Source organism: Bufo gargarizans, chromosome 2 (assembly GCF_014858855.1).
Source record: "Bufo gargarizans isolate SCDJY-AF-19 chromosome 2, ASM1485885v1, whole genome shotgun sequence".
In the NCBI taxonomy this organism is placed as follows: domain Eukaryota; kingdom Metazoa; phylum Chordata; class Amphibia; order Anura; family Bufonidae; genus Bufo; species Bufo gargarizans.
The window spans coordinates 695650601-695670124 of NC_058081.1; the positions used below are offsets into that span (position 1 = coordinate 695650601).

At 47.5% G+C, this 19524-nt stretch overlaps 1 protein-coding gene across 1 annotated transcript in view; it reads left to right on the forward strand.

Annotated features, from left to right (window-relative positions):
- LIG1 (DNA ligase 1) overlaps nt 1–19524 on the forward strand; it is a 130035-nt gene that overhangs the window by 66658 nt on the left and 43853 nt on the right. Inside the window, exons 12-14 of the mRNA XM_044282402.1 lie at nt 11437–11609; nt 12304–12470; nt 13917–13993. Of these exons, the coding sequence (XP_044138337.1) occupies nt 11437–11609; nt 12304–12470; nt 13917–13993 (417 nt within the window). The remainder of the gene's footprint in view (nt 1–11436; nt 11610–12303; nt 12471–13916; nt 13994–19524) is intronic.

The following is a 19524-nucleotide window of genomic DNA, read 5'->3' on the forward strand; positions in this document are numbered from 1 at the left end:
TATCTAAAATCGCCCCCACCTAAACAGAGGGGGGGGGGGGGGGGGGGGGGAATACCTGAGCCAGTGGAAACACAGGTAGACCTGCCTGCACAGATTGAGCAGTCTACGCGATTTGACACGATTGAGAATAAACTACTGGACATACTATCGGCAGTGCAGATCACCAACCAATCAGTTTTAGATGTTTCGTGTACAGTACAGACATTACAGATTGAGCTTACTCACATCAGAGAAGACATGAATAAAATTAGGGCTGGCGTCTCATTAGTTGAAACCGAACTATCTAAGGTCCAAATAGAACAGCGACAAATGTAAAAAAAAATTGATGAATTAGATAAGGAAAATAAACGGATTAATACAAGATTGACTGATATGGAGGACAGAGCACGCCGAAACAATCTTAGAATATTGGGCCTCCCAGAGGGAGTAGAGGGGGGGGACCCTGCGGCGTTTATGCAAAAATGGTTGATTGAAATGCTGGGATCCTGTGGAGATACTCCTGCACTTTGTGTAGAGAGAGCGCACAGAATCCCCGTAAAAAAGACCCCGCCGGGTGGCCCCCCTCGCCCCCTCCTAATTAGGATTCTATCGACTAGTGATAGAGACTGGGTTCTCCGACGCAAGCGGGAATTAGCAGAGATAACTTTGGATGGCCATATGATACGGATATACCCCGATTTTTCCAAAGACACTCAGAATAAGCGTAGGGAGTACTCTGATATTAAAAAAAGATTACGGGATGGAAACATCAAATATTCTATGCTATACCCGGCTAAGCTAAGAGTAGTATACAGAGACACTGTAATGTTTTTCTACTCGCCTAGAGAAACCTTAGAGTGGTTAGATACTGTTAGGGATTAGATATTGAGTTCTGATTGACATGGCAGGAGGCTGATCCTATGAAGGGGATGGGGGAACAATAGGGGCGGCCCACGGACGGAGGGGCGAAATGTAAGAGGTTTACAAGATGCTTTGCATCAGTGAACCAGTAAGGGGGATACGAGGGGGTGGGTGCCAAGTGGGTGGGGTGGGTGGTAGGTGGGGGTGGATCCTGGTCTGGGTGCGGCTGCCCGCGGGGGGCGATGGACGCCTCCTTTACAATTCATAACATGATTAAAAATAGAGTTATGATATGGAATGTGCGTGGGCTGGCGGATAGAACGAAACGGGTAGTGGTTTTTGATTTGATTAACCGTCACCTCCCTGCAATAGTGGCCCTATTAGAGACGCATGCTACACCAAACATTCCAGAATACTTAATAAAGAGATGGGCGGGGCATCAGTTCCACTCTGGCTTCTTGCCATATTCCCGTGGGATCAGTGTGTATGTACATCAGAGTATCGATTTTATTCCGCTTGACCAGTTGATCGATAGGGATGGGAGATTCATCTTTCTTTAAGCTCAATGGAATGGCAGAAAGTGTGTCCTGGCTTTTTTGTACATCCCGCCACCATTTACAATGACTGTTTTAAAGCAACTCACGCTCTTCCTGCATAGTAGGGAGCGGTCTCCGGTATTAATATGTGGCGACTTTAACTGCGTACTGGACCCGGGGCTAGATAGATTTTCATCTGCCCGGAAAAGTACGCAGGGAAAGCATGCCCTACTTCGAGGATTTTGCGAGGAGATAGGATTAACAGATGTTTGGAGATGGCTCTATGGTAATAGACAGGCGTTTTCTTGCTTTAGCAAAGCGTATAGTGCTATGTCCAGGATTGATATTGCCTTGGCCAATGGTGAGATGCTTGAATCTATCCTAAAAATGACATATGAGATACACGGCATCTCTGACCATTCACCAATTTTATTGGTGATGAAGACCGGACAACAAGCCGGTATTAGCAGGTCGTTCAGATTGAATGAACACTGGCTAACTATATTAAATGATTCTGCTGGGATTGATAAAGAACTTACACAATTTTGGCAGGAAAACATCGGCACCGCACATGCTCATTATGTCTGGGACGCTATGAAGGTATTTATACGCGGGATATACTTCTCCCGAATAAAAAAGAAAAAAAATGTTTTCTTTGAGGAACAAAGAAAGCTGGAGGTAAATATTGCATACCTGGAGGGCTGTATTCGAACACAAAATGATGCTAGTATACGCACCAAGCTAAAATCTGCCAAAGATCAATACACCACCTTTTATGAGGGAGAAAGCTCAGAACCAACTATTCTTCATGGGATATAAAGACTTTTGTGAGGGTGGCACTCCGGGTAGGCTATTGACCTCTATTATTGCGAATCAAAGACCCCCCCAAAAGATCCAACAACTACTGACAGGTGATGGGCGTAGACTGGAAGGAGGAGTGGAGATGGAGGGAGAATTCTTTAAATACTTCGATAATTTGTATCGCTCTGGTGTGGCGGATGCAGGACCTCAGATAGACGATTTCCTAAAACAGGTTAAGATCCCGGTACTGTCGGACTCGGCCGCCCTGGGCTCCCCCATTTCTTTGGGGGAGCTACAGGCGGCCTTGCAAGAGACCCGGGGTTCCTCGGTGCCCGGATCGGATGGACTCCCGTTTGGCATATATAAATGCCACGCGGGGGTACTCCTCCCTGGATTATTACAGGTCCTGAATAGATCTAGTGAATGTGGAAAGCTGCCCCCGTCCATGACTGAGGCAACAGTCACACTGATCCTTAAGAAAGGAAAAAATGGCAATAAGGTTGAGGACTATCGCCCTATATCACTGCTTAACGCGGACTATAAAGTGATCGCAAAAGTTCTTTCCAATAGGCTAAAAAAAGTAATAGCCCGGTTGGTCCATGTTGACCAGACTGGATTTATACCTGGGCGACAGATACAGACTAATATACGTCGGACCATTCTCAATATCCAGATTGGGGGGGGGGGGAGGACCACTCCATCCTGTCATTAGACGCCGCTAAGGCGTTTGATCGGGTGGAGTGGCCCTTCCTCTGGCGCGTTATGCATAGGATGAACTTGGGTCAGAAATTTATAGGATGGGTTAAATTGCTATACAGTGATGCTACCGCCAGAATTAAGGTTAATGGGGTACTCACCCCTGCCGTTTCCCTAAAGCGGGGGACGCGCCAGGGGTGCCCACTCTCTCCGCTCCTCTTTTCGATCTTTATGGAACCATTCGCCTGCAGGATACGTGCAGAACCTGGCATAGTGGGCTTTGGGGGGGAAGGGCACGGATGATAAGATCTGCTTATATGCAGACGACGTGTTACTCTACCTGAATGATGGATGGAGAAATGTCCCCGATGTTATACGGATAACAGAGGAATTCGGTAGAGCTGCCGGTTATGCGATAAATTGGGCAAAGTCTGTACTCTTCCCCCTCAATCGGATGCCTCCCCCGAATGACCTACGGGTCAGAATCATTGCTCCAACAGATCATTTAGATTATCTTGGGATAAAAATTAGCAACACCATTAGGGATTACAACAAGTTAAATATTATCCCTTTAGTTGGGAAGATAAAAGAAAAAATAAGGATCTGGCAGAAACTCCCACTGTCGCAGATAAATAGGATCGCGCTGATTTAAAATGATTTTACTGCCATGGATACTGTATACGGTAAGCTCTTGCCCAGCTTGGATTGAGGACAGTGTTTTCAATCTGATTGATCGCTTGATAAATGACCTGATATGGGGCAGGAAAAGGGTCCGCATTAAATTACAATACCTGCGAATGCCAGCTAGCAATGGAGGCCTAGGTCTGCCTCATTTTCAAATATACCACTTGTGTGCACAACTACAATGGTGCGTTAGCACCGGAGATGGAGCATTACTATCCCATATTCTAGGGCAACGACAACAACACACATACAATATATTTAATATACTTGAAACCGGAACTCTCCAGCGCGCAAATCAGTCTTGCCCCATCGGGGCCGCGCTACAGAAAGTTTGGAATAAGATCAAGAAATTGACTCTGGCCCCGCAAATTCTGGACTTCTCCCCGATATGGGATAATCCCGTGTTAACAGAATTCTTGACACTTAATGCAAATGAATATTGGACTCGAAAAGGTATCACATTAGTTTCACACATATATACGAAAGGGAAAATTAAATCAATAAGGGAACTGATTCAACAGACACCAATAACTGCATTAGAGCACTATAGATACTTCCAACTACAACACGCATTAGCATGCACGCTTAAAAAAATACCTTCTATAAAAGACACTCCGGGGTTTTTAGTATTTTGTTACAATTTAGTTGGGAATAAAGTTAAGATTTCACTAATCTATAGGAGATTTATCGAGGAATTAAGTACAACCACTAAATTTAAAAGTGTAGATAAGTGGAATGCGGATATAGGGGAATGTAATCCCTCACAATGGCGGGAAATATATCAAAACATCAAGAAGGCTTCCTCTTCACGACAATATCGATTGTTACAGTTTAAAATAATACACCGTTTATATGTCACTCCGAGCCTTTTATCCAAAGTGTATAGCAATAAGGGTTTAGAATTTAGCTGCTTGAAATGCTCCCTTGTAGCCGCCGGGCTTGTACACATGCTGTGGGATTGCCCCGTGATTAGGATCTTTTGGGATAGTATATTTCAGATAATGACGGCACAAAATAGAGATAGCCCCCCCTTAACCATCCAAGTAGTTGTGCTCGGTCTTTTCCCCCCCGAATACAAAAAAAAAAACCCCAAAGATGAACAGGCCTATTGGTTGAAGGGTTTTCTATTGGCCAAGGTAATAATCCTGAGACAGTGGGTGAAAGATAGACCTCCGACAACTAATGAATGGCAAACCTTAATGACAAGAATAACAAACTTTGAGAGTATGAAACGACGCGGGGTGAATTATGCTACTGAAATGGGCGCATAGGGAGAGCGGATATGGTGAGAAGAAATTTTCAGACTGGAACTGATGACCCCCTAGTGCTATCATTGCGGTTACACTCCCGCATTAATAAATATGCCCCACATCTTTGGATAATAAATATCACCAGCACGGCCCATATTAATTGGACTTGACATTACAAAACTTTGAGAGATACCTCAGACGGGGGCAAGAGTGCTCCATCGCCCCGCGGGGCTGCCACACCAGACCAGATGTGATGGGTGGGTGGGGGATAAGGGAGGGGGGAAGTGGGCTCTTTTTTTAGTGTTTTTGGGGGTAGAGCTGATGAGCCTTGATATGTGTCAAAGAAATGATATTAATGTCAGGATAACCTCGGATATAGTTGTTCTTATATACATGTATGTCGTTATAATATGGAAGTGACATATTGTTTTAAATGTATTGACATATGTATTGTTATATGTGCTCATCTCTCTATGACTTGGTATTTAAAAGAAAAAGAATAAAAGATAAATGTATAAAAAAAAACAAAAAAAAAACTGTTCTACCAGAAGTCCAGCTCGGGCAGAAGGGGAAGGGGGGGTGGTCTTCTTTAGCTGCTCATGTCTCCTGATTAGCAGCTGGGCCTAGTCTTGTTTGAAAGCTGGCATTTCAGGCTTTCATACAAGACTAAAATGACAGCATTAGCACTACATCACCAGGAGATGTCACTGTTGGGAATCAAGTCTGGAATAAATGCGGTAAAACCTGCTTTTACTTTAACTTTCAGCTGCATTCACTGCATCCTTATTTCTAACAGTGATATCTTCCCATGTACTGAAGATTTTGCTGTCATTCTGGTATCTTTCAGCTTTCAAACAATACAAAGCCCATATCTCTAGCTGGTTCCTATCCAGAGATATGATCAGCTAAAGCACCCCCCTCTTTCTTTGTGGAGGAGGAGGGGGGGGGGGCAGTTGAGGAGCTGGCAGGCTGCAGGAGAAAAGGAAAAATTCTATAGAAATTTGTAATTATCTTCATTGTAGTGACTGACAGAATTATTTATACCACACGGTGAAAAATAAATTCCACAAAATAATGTAAAAATTGCTTTTTATCTTTCCCCTTAAAAAGAAAATAAGATATTTAATGCACTATTTACCCCAAATTGATTCCTAAAAACTCTACAACTAATCCTGCAAAAGAAAAGAAAAAATTAAAAAGTAATGATTGCTGGAACATAAAGGGGGAAAATGTTACTAGTCCTTAAAGGGGTTCTCTCACTTCAGTAAGTGGCATTTATCATGTAGAGAAAGTGAATACTAGGCACTTACTAATGTATTGTGATTGTCCATATTGCTTCCTTTGCTGGATGGATTCATTTTTCCATCACATTATACACTGCTTGTTTCAATGGTTACGACCTCGTCTCCTGTATTACTCATACAGCCAATGCATTCCAATACAGAAGCATTGGAATGCATTGTAAAGGGGATTAGACCCCCAAAAGTTGAAGTCCCAAAGTGGGACAAAAAATTAAGTAAAAAAAAATAAGTTGAAAAAATAAAGTTTTCCCCCCCAAAAATTTAAAGTTTCAAGTAAAAAAACAAACAAACGTCATTTCACCCAAATAAAGTAAAAAAAAATGTAAAAAATTGACATATTAGGTATCGCCGTGTCCTTATCGACCGACTCTATAAACATATCACATGACCTAACCCCCTCAGATGAACACCATAAAAATAAAAAATAAAACTGCTAAATAAACAATTTTTTTGGTCACCTTAGGCCATTTTCACACTTGCGTTCAGAGCGGATTCGTCTGGTGTCTGCACAGACGGATCCGCTCCTATAATGCAGACGATGGGATCCGTTCAGAACGTATCAGTCTGCATTATATTTCAGAAAAAATTCTAAGTCTGAAAGTAGCCTCAGACGGATCCGTCCAGACTTTGCATTGAAAGTCAATGGGGGACGGATCCGTTTGAAATTGAGCCATATTGTGTCAACTTCAAACGGATCCGTCCCCATTGACTTACATTGTAAGTCTGGACGGATCCGTTTGCCTCCGCACGGCCAGGCGGACACCCGAACGCTGCAAGCAGCATTCGGGTGTCCGCCTGCTGAGCGGAGCGGAGGCCAAACGGTGCCAGGCTGAGGCATTCTGAGCGGATCCGCATCCACTCAGATTGCATTGGGGCAGTACGGATGCGTTCGGGGACGCTTGTGAGAGCCTTCAAGCGGAACTCGCAAGCGGAACCCCGAACGCAATGTGAAAGTAGCCTTACATCACAAAAAGTACAACAGCAAGCGATCAAAAAGGTGTATGCCCACCATAATGGTACCAATCTAACCGTCACCTCATCCCGACAAAAATGAGCTCCTAATAAAAGGTGTTGTTGTGTAAAACTTAAGTAAATTTAAAAAAGTATACATATTTGGTATCGCCGTGTTTTTTAATAACCTGCTCTATAAAAATATCACATGACCTAACACCTCAGGTGAACACTGTAAAAAAATAATAATAAGTAAAAACAATGTAAAAAAAAGCCTTTTTTTTTTGTCACCTTACATCACAAAAGGTGTAATAACAAGCAATCAAAAAGTCATTTGCATCCCAAAATAGTGCCAATGAAACCATCATCTCATCCCGCAAAAAATGAGACCCTACCTAAGATAATCGCCCAAAAACTGAAAAAACTATGGCTCTCAGACTATGGAGACACTAAAACATGATTCTTTATATATTTTTTTTGTTTCAAAAATGAAATCATTGTGTAAAACTTACATAAATAATAAAATTGTATACATATTAGGTATCGCCGCGTCCGTGACAACCTGCTCTATAAAAGTACCACATGATCTAACCTGTCAGATGAATGTTGTAAATAACAAAAAAAAAAAAGTGCCAAAACAGCTATTTCTTGTTACCTTGCCTCACAAAAAGTGTAATACCGTATTTTTCGCCCCATAAGACGCACTTTTTCTTCCCCCAAAATGGGGGAGAAATGCCCCTGCGTCTTATGGGGCGAATGCGTGCAGTTTTACATCGCTGGTAGCGATGTATCAGTGAGCGGGGACTCGGGGAGGGACTGGGAGGAGGGTCTGGGGGCTGGCAATAGCGGCGGGGCGGTGCAGTCAGTATAGTATAGCACCGCCCCGCCGCTCCTGTATACTAATATAAGATGTCATTTTCAAATAATAGTTATTAAACTTGCCCCCTTAGTCCTATTACTAACTTACATCCTAATCACGGCAGTAGAATTCAGGGCGGGCGGCAGCGTAACTCTTGTCACGTGCCTGCGCCGCCTACTTTATGAATGAAGCAGGCGGCGCAGGCAAGTGACGTCAGTAAGAGACGCGCCGGCCGCCCGTCCTGCCTGCCTGCATTCTACAGCAGCGATTCGGATGTAAGGTAGAAATAGGACTGAGGGGGCATGTTTAATAAGTATAAATTGAATATGACATCTTATTTTAGTATACTGGCGGCGGGGGCGATCTGTGGATGGCACAGTTATGGGCTGGGGGGGGGGGGGGGTCTGTGGATGGCACTGTTATGGGCTGGGGGGGGGGGGGGGTCTGTGGATGGCACATATATAACAGTGCCACCTACAGATCCCCCCCCAGCCCATAACAGTGCCATCCACAGATTCCCCCCCCCTGTAACAATGCCATCCACAGATCCCCCTGTAATAGTGCAAGCCACAGATGCCCCCCATAACAGTGTCCGTCATCCACAGATCCCCCCATAACAGTGTCCGTCATTCCCCGAATCCCCCCATAAGTGTCCGTCATCCACAGATTCCCCCCCATAACAGTGTCCGTCATCCACAGATTCCCCCCCATAACAGTGTCCGTCATCCACAGATTCCCCCCCATAACAGTGTCCGTCATCCACAGATCCCCCCCATAACAGTGTCCGTCATCCACAGATCCCCCCCCATAACAGTGTCCGTCATCCACAGATCCCCCCATAACAGTGTCCGTCATCCACAGATCCCCCCCATAACAGTGTCAGTCATCCACAGATCCCCCACATAAGTGTCCGTCATCCACAGATCCCCCACATAAGTGTCCGTCATCCACAGATCCCCCACATAAGTGTCCGTCATCCACAGATCCCCCACATAAGTGTCCGTCATCCACAGATCCCCCACATAAGTGTCCGTCATCCACAGATCCCCCACATAAGTGTCAGTCATCCACAGATCCCCAGTAATAGTGCCATCCAGAGACCACCATTCGTTCCAAACCCACCAAACACACAGCACACCTTTTGGTTAAAAAATTTTTTTTTCTTATTTTCCTCCCCAAAAACCTAGGTGCGTCTTATGGGCCGGTGCGTCTTATAGGGCGAAAAATACGGTATATAGCAAACCCTAAACTAGTACCAACAAAACTGCCACCTTATCCCGTAGTTTCTAAAATGGGGTCACTTTTTGGGAGTTTCTACTCTAGGTGTGCATCAGGGGGGCTTCAAATGGGACATGGTGTAAAAAAAAACTGTCCAGCAAAATCTGCCTTCCAAAAACCATATGGCATTCCTTTCCTTCTGCGCCCTGCCGTGTGCCCGTACAGCAGTTTACGACCACACATGGGGTTTTTCTGTAAACTACAGAATCGGGGCCATAAATAATGAGGTTTTTTTGGCTGTTAACCCTTGCTTTGTAACTGGAAAAAAATTATTAAAATGGAAAATCCATTTCCATTAATTCTTGTGGAACACCTAAAGGATTAACAAAGTTTGTAAAATCAGTTTTGCATACCTTGAGGGTGTAGTTTCTAGAATGGGGTCATTTTTGGGTGGTTTCTATTATGTAAGCCTCACAAAGTGACTTCAGACCTGTAGTGGTCCTTTTTAAAAAGTGGGATTTCAAGATTCTAAACTTCTAAGCCTTGTAACATCCCCAAAAAATAAAATATAATTCCCAAAATGATCCAAACATGAATTGGACATATGGGGAATGTAAAATAATAAGTATCTTTGGAGGTATTACTATGTATTATAGAAGTAGAGAAATTGAAACTAAAAAATTTGCTAATTTTTCCCAATTTTTTATAAATAAAAATGATTTTTTTTTTACTCCATTTTACCAGTGTCATGAAGTACAATATGTGATGAAAAAACAATCTCAAAATGGCCTGGATAAGTAAAAGTGTTTTAAATTCATCACAGCATAAAGTGACACTGGTCAGATTTGCAAAAAATGGCCTGGTCCTCAAGGTGAAAATGAGCCCGGTCCCTAAGGGGTTAAGGCTAAAATTAATTAGGTCACTAAGGGGTTAAAAATGCATGCGTCCCTTGAGTTGTGCGCCAACAAGATTTACTGCATACACACATTAAAAATGTACAATAAAAAAAATGACATTTTTGGAAGGGTTTTTCCAATTTTAATGACTGTGGGCTAGTTCAGCATTTTTATTTTTTTATTTTTTTTTAACCTGTCTTTTTTTTTTTTTTTTTTTTTTTTTTTTATTGGGTTCAGTACAAAGCAGAATTTTTAGGCCTCTTTCACACTTGCGTTGTCCGGATCCGGCGTGTACTCCACTTGCCGGAATTACACGCCGGATCCGGAAAAACGCAAGTGTACTGAAAGCATTTGAAGACGGATCCGTCTTCAAAATGCTTTCAGTGTTACTATGGCACCCAGGACGCTATTAAAGTCCTGGTTGCCATAGTAGTAGTGGGGAGCGGGGGAGCGGTATACTTACAGTCCGTGCGGCTCCCGGGGCGCTCCAGAATGACGTCAGAGCGCCCCATGCGCATGGATCATGTGATCCATGCGATCACGTCATCCATGCGCCTGGGGCGCCCTGACGTCACTCTGGAGCGCCCCGGGAGCCGCACGGATGGTAAGTATGCTGCTCCCCCGCTCCCCACTACAGTTTACCATGGCTGCCAGGACTTTAGCGTCCCGGCAGCCATGGTAACCATTGAGAAAAAGCTAAACGTCGCATCCGGCAATGCGCCGAAACGACGTTTAGCTTAAGGCCGGATCCGGATCAATGCCTTTCAATGGGCATTCATTCCGGATCCGGCCTTGCGGCAAGTGTTCCGGATTTTTGGCCGGAGCAAAAAGCGCAGCATGCTGCGCTATTTGCTGCGGCCAAAAAACGTTCCGTTCCGGAACTGAAGACATCCTGAAGGACGGACTGTCCATTCAGAATGCATTAGGATAATCCTGATCAGTATTCTTCCGGCATAGAGCCCCGACGACGGAACTCTATGCCGGAAGACTATAACGCAGGTGTGAAAGGGCCCTTAGCCTGAGGTTTTTTAAGCAGATCTGCGTCAAAAACACTTGGAAAATGCTCAAAATGCATGGACTGACCTGGAGCTGTTTTTTTTTTTTTTCTTCTGCTTCCTATTCATTTCAATGGGAGATTCAGCGCTTATTCTGCCCCAAGACAGAGCACACTTCTTTTTAAACGTGTGAATAAAAAAAAAAGTGCTGCTTCCCAATGGGAGGCTGTTTTTGAAGCATTTTGAGCCAGAAACGCTCCAAAATCAGCACCAAAAACCCTGGAGGTTAATTAAATCTGTGACCTTTTTCCCCCCAGAACTCATACAAGCTCTTCAATCACTTAGGAGCAGTTGTTGGTTCCACTTCTCTTGAAATTTTTTCATATATTTTTTTCATTTATTGTTTTAGCTTAAAGAACATAGAAACGCTGAGTAATTTCCTGCGCTCTGTCATCTGTTTGTCTCCGGGGGAGCTTCTGCCATGTATCTATCTCTGTCTGAACCGCCTGGGTCCTGCCTATGAAGGTCTTGAGCTTGGCATTGGAGAAACCATATTAATGAAAGCTGTTGCACAAGCCACAGGTAAATGAAACGCTAAGCGTACAGAATATACACGGGAAAAGTGCGATTTCCTAGCACCAAGTTGGCATTATATACAGAAATATTTTCTTAATGGGGTTTTCTGGGTAATAGCTTTTTAGGATAGGTCATCAATATCTGGTTGGTAAGCGTCCGATAGCCGGCACTTACACCCGTCAGCTGTTTGCAGTAGCTCTGAAAGTGGTGGCGGCGGACGCACTGTGCATGCGCTGCCGCCTTCCATTGGGAGCTGTGGCTGGTGATGCACGGTGTGCTCCAATTTACTTCTTTGGGGAGAGCACTTTGCAGTGGCCAGACCGGAGTCCTCCGGCCACCACTTTGTCCGCTCCGTTCTTGATCCAGTGGTGGGAGCCGCACCTATCGGACAATGGCGTATATCCTAGCGATATGCCCCACATTGTCTCAGATGAGAATACCCCTTTCCAGGGGTACTCAACCTGCAGCCCTCCAGCTGTTGCAAAGCTATAACTCCCAGCATGCCGTAATAGCTGTAGGCTGCCCAGGCATGCTGGGAGTTGTAGTTTTGCCGCAGGTTGGGCATCCTAATCCTTGTCTCCCCCCACATTTATCTGATTACCTGTTTCAGTTCCAAGGTTTTACTGTGTATTTTACTGGTATGTCTTATCTGTGTTCTCGTACTTCATGGCTATTGAAATTGGTTATCTTCTTTTCTAAGGTCGACAATTAGACAAAATTAAGGCTGAAGCTCAGGAGAAGGGTGACCTAGGACTTGTTGCAGAGAGCAGCCGTGGTAATCAGCGCACCATGTTCACACCTCCCAAGCTCACAGTCCCCGGTGTTTTTAACAAGCTGAAAGAGATAGCCAGGATGTCTGGTAATGCTGTAAGTGATGATACAGAATTGTTTCCTTCCTTAGAACCAAAATCCTTTTGCAGTGAGTTTTACCCTATTCCGCTTTACGTGGGCCGACACAGCAGACAATTATCGGGAATGATGCGTTTGTTTCCAACTAATTACCTGTTCGGCAGAGGAAGTGAGAGCTGTATTTACCTGCAGCCATCGCCTCCACTGTATGAGGTCGAGGAATCGCTGCTAGATCACTCATCTCCATACAGAATCATTGTTTCTGGGCAGCAGATCCCTGTTTAGGGTCCATTCACACGTCCGCAATTCTGTTCCGCATTATGCAGAACGGAATTGCGTACCCATTCATTTCTATGGGGCTGTACGATGTGCTGCCCGGGTCCGCAATTCCGATCCCGAAAAAAATAGAACATGTCCTATTCTTGTCCACAATTGCGGACAATATTAGGCATTTTCTATTAAGTGCCGGAACGCACATTGCCGGTGTCCGTGTTTTGTGGATCCGCAAAACACACACGGACGCGTGAATGGACCCTAAGACCGCGCGATCTGCTGCCCAAAAACCACAATTTAGGTGAGGTCGGTGATGCTTTCACCTGATGAACGAACATCTGGTGATCAGCTGCACCCTTAGGCCCCTTGCAGACGCGCGTGTGTCACGCTGCGAGTCCGCATAGCCGCTCCCAGTCTGAACTTCCATCACCGCCGGGGTCACATAGCATCAAAAATCAATATAATGCTATGTAACCCTTACAGTTCTGGAATGTATTGGATAATCTAATACATTCCAAAACTTTAAGGGTTACATAGTATCATAAATCGGTAAAATGCTATGGAGGCCGGAAGCTGCAATGCGGACTCGCAGCGTGACACGCGCTCGTCTGCAAGGGGCCTTACACAGGACAATTATTGAGAACAAGCATTCGCGACAATCGCGTTGATCATTGGCCTGCATCAAAGAAAGCTTTGATTAGGTTATTTAATTATAGAATTTTACACGGTTTGGAGGTGCCCCCATGTCTGCCATAGGTGAAATCCTATAAGACTATGCCAGTGGAATGGCCCAATAGATTGTATGCAAGTAATGCACTTACAAGAAAAAAAAAAGGGATCATTAAATTACACGTACCCCAACATGTTGCTATTGGAAATTACAAGGGGATTGGCAGTGATGGCGGCTATCTTGCGTCTAGGGCCAGCCTTAGGGCTGTATTACGCCAACAGATTATCGGACCAATATCTGTCCAATCAGACCAATAGTTGGTGTGTGTAACAAAAGATCTGTGTGTGTGTAAACAGCCATCTGACCAATGATTGAGTAAATCTGTCAGATAATCTGTTGGTGTAATACAGCCCTTGGTCTTTCAATTAATTTACAAATAAAATGGCTTCCTCCTGAGTACAGCCGCACGCACTCTGTTAAAAACTTTACTCGCTTTACGTTCTGTCTCCATTTTATTGCAGGTTACGAATAAGAAGATTGAGATCATTAAAGGCTTGTTTGTTGCGTGCAGGCATTCTGAGGCGCGATACATAGCTAGGTATGATATTTCCGTAAGATCCACTTTAAATATCCCACATATTTAGATATCCCACTAATTAAAATAAAAAAAATCTCTGGAGTAAAGCTACTTTCACACTAGCGTTTTTACTGGATCCGGCAGGGTTCAGCAAAAACGCTTCCGTTACTGACAATACAACCATCTGCATCCGTTATGAACAGATCCGGTTGTATTATCTGTAACATTGCCAAGACGGATCCGTCATGAACGCCATTGAAAGTCAATGGAGGACGGATCAGTTTTCTATTGTGGACGATTGTGGCAGAGAAAACAGATCCGTCCCCATTGACTTGCATTGGGGGTCGTGCCGGATCCGTCTTGCTCCCATCCCAGGACGGAAAGCAAACTACAACATGTTGCGGATTGCTCTCCGGTATGGGAACGCAACTAAACGGAACAGATTGCATTTTGGAGCATTCTGTTCAGTTCAGGTTTGTCCCAATTGACAATTGAATGGGGACAAAACTGAAGCATTTTTTCCGGTATTGAGCCCCCATGATGGAACTCGGTACTGGAAAACTAAAACGCTAGTGTGAAAGTAGCCTAATGCACACCATTATTTTAACAGCGGCTCTCCATTTTAATTGATAGCTTTTTCTTAACTCGTATTTTCTGGAGGGGACACTTTCCCTTTCAGTGGGTGGGCAGCAGCTCTTGTCGCCCCCTTCTTCCCCTGCATAGAATATAGTCCCTCACACACAGCACCAGATTTTAGAAATAAATGGCATTTTGGCATGCAATGCAATTTCCTGCAATTGACCATTCACACGACCGTAGTATATTTCTGTCCGCATCCATTCTGCGATTTTGTGGATTGAATGTGGACCTGTTCATTTCAATGGGGCAGCAAAAGATGCGGGCAGCACACCGTGTCCATTCCGTGGCCCCACAAAAAAAGATAGAACATGTCCTGTTCTTGACCGTAATTGGAGGAGAATGTTCCGTTCTGCAAAATGTGGAAGGCACACAGCCGGTGTCCATGTTTTGCAGATCCGTAAAAACAGTCACAGTTCTGTGAATGAGCACTTACTATGAGGTGATTACTGTCAGAAGGAAGAGAGCAGGGAAGCTACTGAGCATGTCAGTCCACCGCTAAATGCAGGGAAGGTGGACCAGAAGTATAGCCAGCAGGGGGTGCTACCAGAGAGAATTTTTTTTAATGTATATTACAACAATACTTCATTTCTCGCCCAATTCCTTGGGGGACACAGGAACTCTTGGGTATAGCTTATCTCCATAGGAGGCGTGACACTAAGTAAAAGACTGTTAAGCCCCTCCTCCAGCAGCTATACCCTCAGCCTGGAGAGAGAGACTTCCAGTTTTTTGCTTAGTGTCAAGGAGGCAAGACACTCTCTGCACTGCAGAGTTGTCTTGAGAAGATTTTAGAGTTTTTAATTTTTTATTTTAATTTTTTCACTTGGATTTTTCCACAGGGACAACAGAGTCGCAGTAGACTTCTCTGTTTTCCCGGGGTTGAGCTGCACCAGGGCCGGTTATCCGCCCTGCTGCCTCCCCCACAGAAGAAAAGGAGGACCAGGGCAGCTCATGCTCCCCTGCATCCCGCCAGCACTGGGTCGCCCACCTGCAAGCCCCTCTCCAGCTACTGTCACTCTTGTGCCAGTGGCTGAAGGGGCGTCCCAGCTGGATGGACTAGAGGGTGAAGACGTCGCAGGTGAGGTGGCTAGTGCAGCCGTTCCGCTCCCCTCCCCCTCCCTTCCTTTCCCCTCCTCTCCGTTCCGTTCTAGGCTCCCCTTTGCTGATGGCCTCGTTGCTCGATTCGGAGGCGGCCTGGCGCCCTGTTTGTACCGCCTGGGACAAGTCCCAGGAGAGCTGAGCGGCGCTCATGGGGGAGGCTTGTTTGGGGGCGGCCGGGTATGCGACCGCTGTGCCGTTGCATTGCAGGACGCCTACACCCGGTCCTCCTCTTTCGGCTTCCTACCTCTCGCTTCCGCTGCGGCGGGGGCCATTGGGGAGACCTGTGATGGTTCAGAGCGGGATTTGAATCGCGCGCGCGCGCGATAATGTTTTCGGTGGGGGGCGGAGTTTCGGACCGGCCCAGCGTCTTGCTTGGTCTTCAGTCAGGGGCCGGACGCCTTTCTTCCCGCGCCTCTTTAGTCCCGCCCACTCTCGTGCCTGCGTGCTTCTGGGAACTCACTGCAGGACGGACCATTGCTCTAGTTGCCGCCGCCGTTCTTCTGCTGCTGCCGCTGCCGTTCTGCTTCCTCTGTGACCTGGTAGGACTGTTGACCCTTCCTCACTGTAGCCCCCTGGCCTGGACTCGGGTTTTTTTCTATTGCTCCTACCAACATGTCTGACCCCTTAGTGCCTGTGGGACCTTGGTATCATACCTGCACCGCATGTAAGGCGCCCTTTCCTCAAGGGCAGTCTGACCCGCATTGCTCGCTTTGCAAAGACCCATCGCAGGGTCCGCCATCTGTTGTGTCACCCCCTGGCCTCTTGGATCCCCCTGACTGGGCTAGATCCCTCTCCCAGGCTGTGGTTAGTCTCACTAGCGTTGTGGGCCGACTTGCAGATGTGTTGCCCTTGTCGCAGCCGGATGATTCCCCTGCTGGGCCCTCCGGGTCCGCTGTCCTGGCCGACCCGTCTGAGTCTCTCTCTGCAGGCGATTCCTCCAGAGCCCGCCAATCCCAGAAGCGGTCAAGGGCGGATCACCGGTCATCCTCGGATGCTTCGGTATCCCCCCCAAGGGTGCGTTCTCAGTCGGGTCCTTCCTCCTTGCAGGATTTGCCCTCTGAAGGGGAGCTGGTTGATTCCGATTGGGATATGGATTCGGCGCTGCCTTCAAAGCTGGCTTCCGCTGTGGGCCACCTTATAAACAATATCCGTGATACCTTTAAAATTCGCGATGATCCTCCTGATCCTGAGAAAACCAGTGTTTCCTTTTTTCGCCAGAAGCAGGCTTCTGCGGTTTTTCCCCTCCATGCTGACTTTTCGTCAGTGGTTTCTAAGGCCTGGGCCCGTCCTGATGCACGGTTTACCCCGCCGAAAAAGTTAGATGTTTGTTATCCGTTTCCGGCGGATTGCATCACAAACTGGGCGTCTCCTCCTAAGGTCGACCCCCCCTGTGGCCCGTTTGTCCAAGAGCACGGCTATTCCCGTCGCAGATGGTTCTTCCTTACAATCCACTGAGGATCGCCGTATAGAGGCCCTTACAAAGGGTATCTTTTCGGCCTCCGGATCCGCGCTTAGGCCAGTCTTTGCCTCCGCTTGGGCTGGTAAAGCGGTTTCAGAATGGGCGTCTCAGCTGGATCTGGAGCTTGAATCCGACGTCCCTATTCAAGACCTCCGTGCCCTGGCTCAACTTATCGTTCAGGCTGGAAAATTTGTATGTGAAGCATCCCTGGATGCAGGGGCTCTTATTGCCCGTTCGTCTGCCCTGGCCGTGTCGGCTAGGAGGGAGCTTTGGTTGAAGGTTTGGTCGGCGGACGCCGCGTCAAAGCGGTCTCTTACTAGCCTTCCTTTCTCTGGTGCTCGTTTGTTCGGGACCCGTTTGGATGAAATCATCTCTGAAGCCACGGGGGGGAAGAGTACCCATCTTCCCCAATCCAAGGCTAGGAGCTCCACTCGTGGTCGTCCCACCTTCTCCCGTTTCAGGTCTTCTCGTAGGGCTTCCGCTCCTCGCTCCGCCTCAGGTCCGTCCGCTAACCCTGTCCAGGACAGGCGTAAGAAACCCTTTTTTCGGACCCAGCCCTCCTGGCGCAAATCTCAACCTGCTCGCGCTCCCGCGACCAAGCAGGCCCCCGCCTGAAGGTGCGCCCCCACCCACCCGGGTGGGGGGACGTCTCCTCCTGTTCAGGGACTTCTGGCAGGCGCACGTCTCCGACGCCTGGGCTCTCGAAGTTGTGTCTTCCGGGTACAAACTCGAGCTTGCGTCCCTTCCCCCAGTTCGGTTCCTTCGCTCTCGGGTTCCCCGGGATTCCCGAGGGGCGGCCGATTTCTTTGCTGCCGTTCAGACTCTTCTAGACAAAGGAGTCATCACCCCGGTTCCTATGGGAGACAGGTTCAAGGGGTTCTATTCGAACCTTTTTGTGGTCCCCAAGAAGGAGGGTTCGGTGCGACCCATTCTGGATCTAAAACGGCTGAACCGCTTCCTTCGTCTTCAGCGTTTCCGGATGGAGTCTCTCAGGTCGGTGGTGGCCTCTCTGGAACAGGGGGAGTTCCTGGCCTCCATCGACATCCAGGACGCCTACCTTCACATTCCAATCGCACGGTGTCATCAGTGCTTTCTGCGTTTTGCAGTGGGGTCCGACCACTACCAGTTCGTTGCCCTTCCCTTCGGGCTGGCGACGGCCCCTCGTGTTTTCACGAAGGTCCTGGCCCCGGTCCTCGCCTTACTTCGTTCCAGGGGAGTTTTTCTGCTTCCATATCTAGACGACCTCCTAATCAAGGCGCCTTCTCTGTCACTGACTTCAGCCAGCGTGGATCTCTCGCTGCAGACCTTGCGCCGGTTCGGTTGGGTTATCAACCTACCCAAATCCTCTCTTGTTCCTTCCCGGCAATTGGTCTTTCTGGGGATGCTGCTGGATACGGATTCAGCGGTGGTTCGACTTCCGTTGGAAAAGCGCCTGCTCCTCCATCGGTCGGTTCAGAGCCTTCTGTCCCACCGCCGTCCTTCTTTCCGGTTCAGCATGCGGGTCCTGGGTCAGATGGTGTCCTGCTTCGAGGCGATTCCTTACGCACAGTAAAACTCCCGCACCTTTCAGACGGCCATTCTGTCCGCCTGGGACAAGTCCCAGGAGAGTCTGGATCGGCATTTTCCCCTTTCCCCCCAGGTTCGTTCCTCTCTCCTCTGGTGGCTGCGGACCCCTCTTCAGGGGAAGTCTTTCCTGCCAATGACTTGGCTGGTGATTACCACCGATGCCAGTCTGCGGGGTTGGGGGGGAGTGTTTCCTCCTCGGTCCGTCCAGGGCACTTGGTCTCCATCGGAGTCCAGACTGCCGATCAATGTTCTGGAGCTGAGGGCCATCCTCCTCTCGCTCCGACACTGGACTTCGTTGCTTCAGGGTCGCCCTGTTCGGGTCCAGTCGGACAATGCCACGGCTGTGGCGTACATAAATCACCAGGGGGGCACTCGCAGCGCGGCGGCGATGAGGGAGGTGTCTCTGATCCTTCGCTGGGCGGAGGTTCATGTTCCGGCCCTTTCGGCCATTTACATTCCGGGGGTGGACAATTGGGCGGCGGATTTCCTCAGCCGGACGACAATCGACCCGGGGGAGTGGTCTCTGCACCCCGACGTCTTCGAGTCTCTTTGTCTCCGCTGGGGTCGTCCGGACGTGGATCTCATGGCCTCCAGATTCAACTACAAACTTCCCATCTACGTGGCCAGGGCCAAGGATCCGGACGCTTACGGCGCGGACGCGCTCGTCCTCCCCTGGACGGAGTTTTCGCTCCTCTACGTGTTTCCGCCCCTGCCTCTTCTTCCGCGTGTCCTTCGGAAGATTGCGGCGGAGGGCACGCCAGCAATCCTAATCGCCCCGGACTGGCCGCGT